The 3,651-nt window shown below is 41.9% G+C and overlaps 1 protein-coding gene across 1 annotated transcript in view; it reads right to left on the reverse strand.

Annotated features, from left to right (window-relative positions):
* HS1BP3 (HCLS1 binding protein 3) overlaps positions 1-3,651 on the reverse strand; it is a 52,199-nt gene that overhangs the window by 43,725 nt on the left and 4,823 nt on the right. Inside the window, exon 2 of the mRNA XM_017745043.1 lies at positions 721-886. Within this exon, the coding sequence (XP_017600532.1) occupies positions 721-886 (166 nt within the window). The remainder of the gene's footprint in view (positions 1-720; positions 887-3,651) is intronic.

Consider the following 3,651-nt stretch of genomic DNA (forward strand, 5'->3'; position numbering starts at 1 on the left):
GCAGGCAGCTAAAAGAAGATCAAATAAAACACCCTAAAAGCATCTTTTCCCATCAGGTTGATAGACAGTCCCAGGTGAAACAGCTTAAAGTGGATGTGCACATGCCATAGATGACATTAATTTCACCTGTTTTAAGTCATGTGCTGTGTTCTCAAACCTTTACTCTGCAGGTATATTGGAAAAGACAATCCAGCTCAATAATATTCTATATGGACACTTCCTTGTAAAACTCTCTTACCACGGATTTTAAAAGCCGTGTCAAGGTAACGGGTCCTTTCAAATAAGCTGTTATATATTTATTTCATGCTTATGGACCATGGTCTAGTATTGATACATACATTAGAGAAACTAATTAGTAGCAGAACTTACAAAAAGCTTAATTGGTTTCTATTTGTTGATCCATACTGAAAAATGCATTAAAGGCAACAACAGTCATTGCCACTTTTAGCTCCTGGAATAAAAAGTGCAATTACTGTATGTATAATGGAATATACATAATGGAATAGGAATTGGAGAAATATACATAATGGAATAGGAATTGGAGAAACAGACTGTGTTGTCCTACCAAGGACCTTGACCCGGTACAGACTGTGTTGTCCTACCAAGGACCTTGACCCAGAGAGGCTGTGATTGATGACAAATTATCTGCTACATCACGACAGAAATAATCAAAGCTGATTAAGAAAGTGATCACTAACACAGGTCTGATTAAATATTTACCATAAATTGAACCACATCTTCAGGCTTGTGCTTTGCTGATTTGAAGGCAGCCAACCGGGTAACAACGACAATGTGATACTCGACATGGCCAGACATCATCTTCCCATGGATTTCCTGGTATTCTGGCACTGACAAATCCAGCCCTGTGTGTGTATTCTGAATTTGCCTAGGGAAGAAAATACACAGAGTTCAGGCATTGGCACAAAGATTTTTAACTGTCCCTCTCCCAGGATCCGATTAAAAGCCCAAGAAAATCAGTGCAAAGGTTCTCATTGGAACAGCACATCAGATACACCCAATACTGTTTCTACTCTACAACAAGACAAATTTGGACATGGCCTGTATTCCATGACAAAGCACCTGCCACAAGCCACTCCAGGCAACATGCCAGGAACACAGCATTTCTCTGAAGAGATGCAGATTCATTCAGAACAGGACTTTACTCACAAGAATTGAAAGTGCTCTTACCCAGCATGGCAGGGAGAAGATCCCATGATCTCTCATCAGGTTTCTTTTGAGAAAAAGGTCTGTTCATTGTGACTCATGCCAAGCCCTATCCACCTCTTCTTTATCTAAGGACATTCCCAGGAATGACAGAGACAATAGCTGAAAGGGGCCATGAAAGGAAGAAGCAGCTCCCTGGAGCACATGGACAACTTGAGGTCAACATCTTTGTGAAGAGCCAACCAGGGAACTTGTTGTCAAACAGTCTTGTTGTCAAACAGTCTAAATGGCACACTAGCCAAAACATCTTGGCTTTCCCACAGAAAATCCTACTGGAAACAGAACTACCTGTCCTTTCATACCCAGTTAAAGAAGACAATCATAGCATTAACCTCTGAGAGTTGCCAGCAGTCAAAACCACCCACAGCTCCTCTTGAAGGAAAATGCAACAAGGGGACCTGCTGCTGCAGTTTACTCAATGCATTTTTTTCCTCCTGCCAGCTTTAGATCCACAGAACTGTGGTGTTACCCTCCCCCTGGATTGCCACCCAAGGAAATATTTATGATGTTTTTGCAAGAGGAATGCCAGGATCGTATTGGAGTGCTCACACATCAATAGGAAGACCAAGCAGCTGCTGTTGGAGCATTAAACAGTATGTTTAATGAACTAAACAGTCTGTTTCAATAGCCTGAAAAACAAAACTGATCAGAGATCCATCCCTTCCCCAAAGTTACCCTATGCCAAGCCACAGCACACTTGCTATCACTGGAACCGAATATTCTGCCAGAATCAGAAGTTTATCATCCAGAGGACTGAATACCCTCTGAACAATCTCTGAATACATCCTTCCTATGTGTGAGTGAATGTTTTTTACTGAAATCAGAAGAGACTGATTAAAAGAAAACCAAACTAGGATCACTAAAGATTTTTTCTGCCTTTTTAAACCTTAACCATGAGGATTATCAAGTCCCACCCACCCTGGATTTTCTGTGGATTGCAGAGGTGGCTTGTGGAATTATTACCTCCTCCTTTAGGAAGTTTAGCTACATTAACACAGGTGCCTTTTCACCTAAGGATACACAATGCATAGAACTTAATATACACTTCAAGAGGCTCAAACAATCTAGTTTCAAACGAAGTTTCAAAAGACTCCTCCTGTCATGTCAAAACTCAATCAGTTCTTATGAAACCTGAGCTTCCCCAAGAAGGCAAGCTCTGAATCTCTAATGCAAAGTTTGAATAAAAATCCTTTTAAAGAGAGTATCTTGGGAGTTCTTGATAAATAGGACCACAATAAACAAGGGCACAGACCCAGTTTTGTACCCAATCCTCTTTGCAAGCCACGTTTAAAACATTAGGGCTTTAACAACAGCTCTACCATCTCCAGTATTTTGACAATGCTACCCTGTCTGCTCCCATTCTGTTCTCATGTTCTGCCAGCCAAGAACTTGACTTTACACATCCAGACAAAATTTTGTTCTCAGTTACACACGGTTGGCTCTCACACAGGACCAACAGTGCCTATGTGTGAATACAGAGGTGCCTGGCTTTCACACAGCAGCCTGTGGTACCTGCAACTACAATCATCCGGAGTGCTGCCTCCTTCAGTGGCAGCCAAAATGCTGACTCAAAGGGCACCTACCAGTAAAAGCAGCTGGATCTGGAGTTCTTTAGAATATACCTGCAGCAGAGGATATGTTCTTATAAGAGACTTACAGATCACAACTGCCTTAAACACTGTTAAGATCATGTAGTGGTTTGGTCCAAAATACTCATTACTGTTTATCTGCTGTGAGATAAGAATTAGGAGAAATGCAAAGCAGGCACCAAACTTGAAAGAATATAAAGAAGTTTATTAACAGACCTAAAAGAAGAAAAAAAAATTATACCACCTTCAGAACTCTCCTCCTCCCCCCACCTTCCTCCCTTCTCCCACTGACAATGTGAAAAGACAACCCTTAAGATGTTCAGTCTGTTTACCACTTCCATAATAACCTTGTTCAGTCCATTTAGAAAGAGAAGTCTCTTCTTGCTCATGCTATGAAAACATTATCACAACGAGACAGCCGCCCACTTCCAAATATTGTTCAGTCCATTTAGGAAGAGGAGTCTCTCTGCCTGCGTGTGAGTCCTTTCCCCCGACTTGCAGCTTTTCCCGCAACTGCTTTCGAGGGTCCACTCTTGAAGTTTTTTGGGGTACAATTTTAAGGTTGAGCCGTTCAGAAACAAAAACAGAGGCCCTTCTCCTTCCCTGGGAGCAAAGGGTCTTCATCATCTTCATCGTTAGGACTATCTCTGGGAGCATCTCTAGGAACTGAGGTTTTCTCCTTTCCCATTTGGAGCAAAAGTCCTCATCTGGTTCATCTCTAGGGACTGAGGTTTTCTCCTTTCCCGTTTGGAGCAAAAGTCCTCATCTGGTCCATCTCTACGGACTGAGGTTTTCTCCTTTCCCATTTGGAGCAAAAGTCCTCATCTGGTCCATCTCT

The sequence above is a fragment of the Corvus brachyrhynchos genome, unplaced genomic scaffold (assembly GCF_000691975.1).
Source record: "Corvus brachyrhynchos isolate BGI_N302 unplaced genomic scaffold, ASM69197v1 scaffold116, whole genome shotgun sequence".
NCBI lineage: Eukaryota > Metazoa > Chordata > Aves > Passeriformes > Corvidae > Corvus > Corvus brachyrhynchos.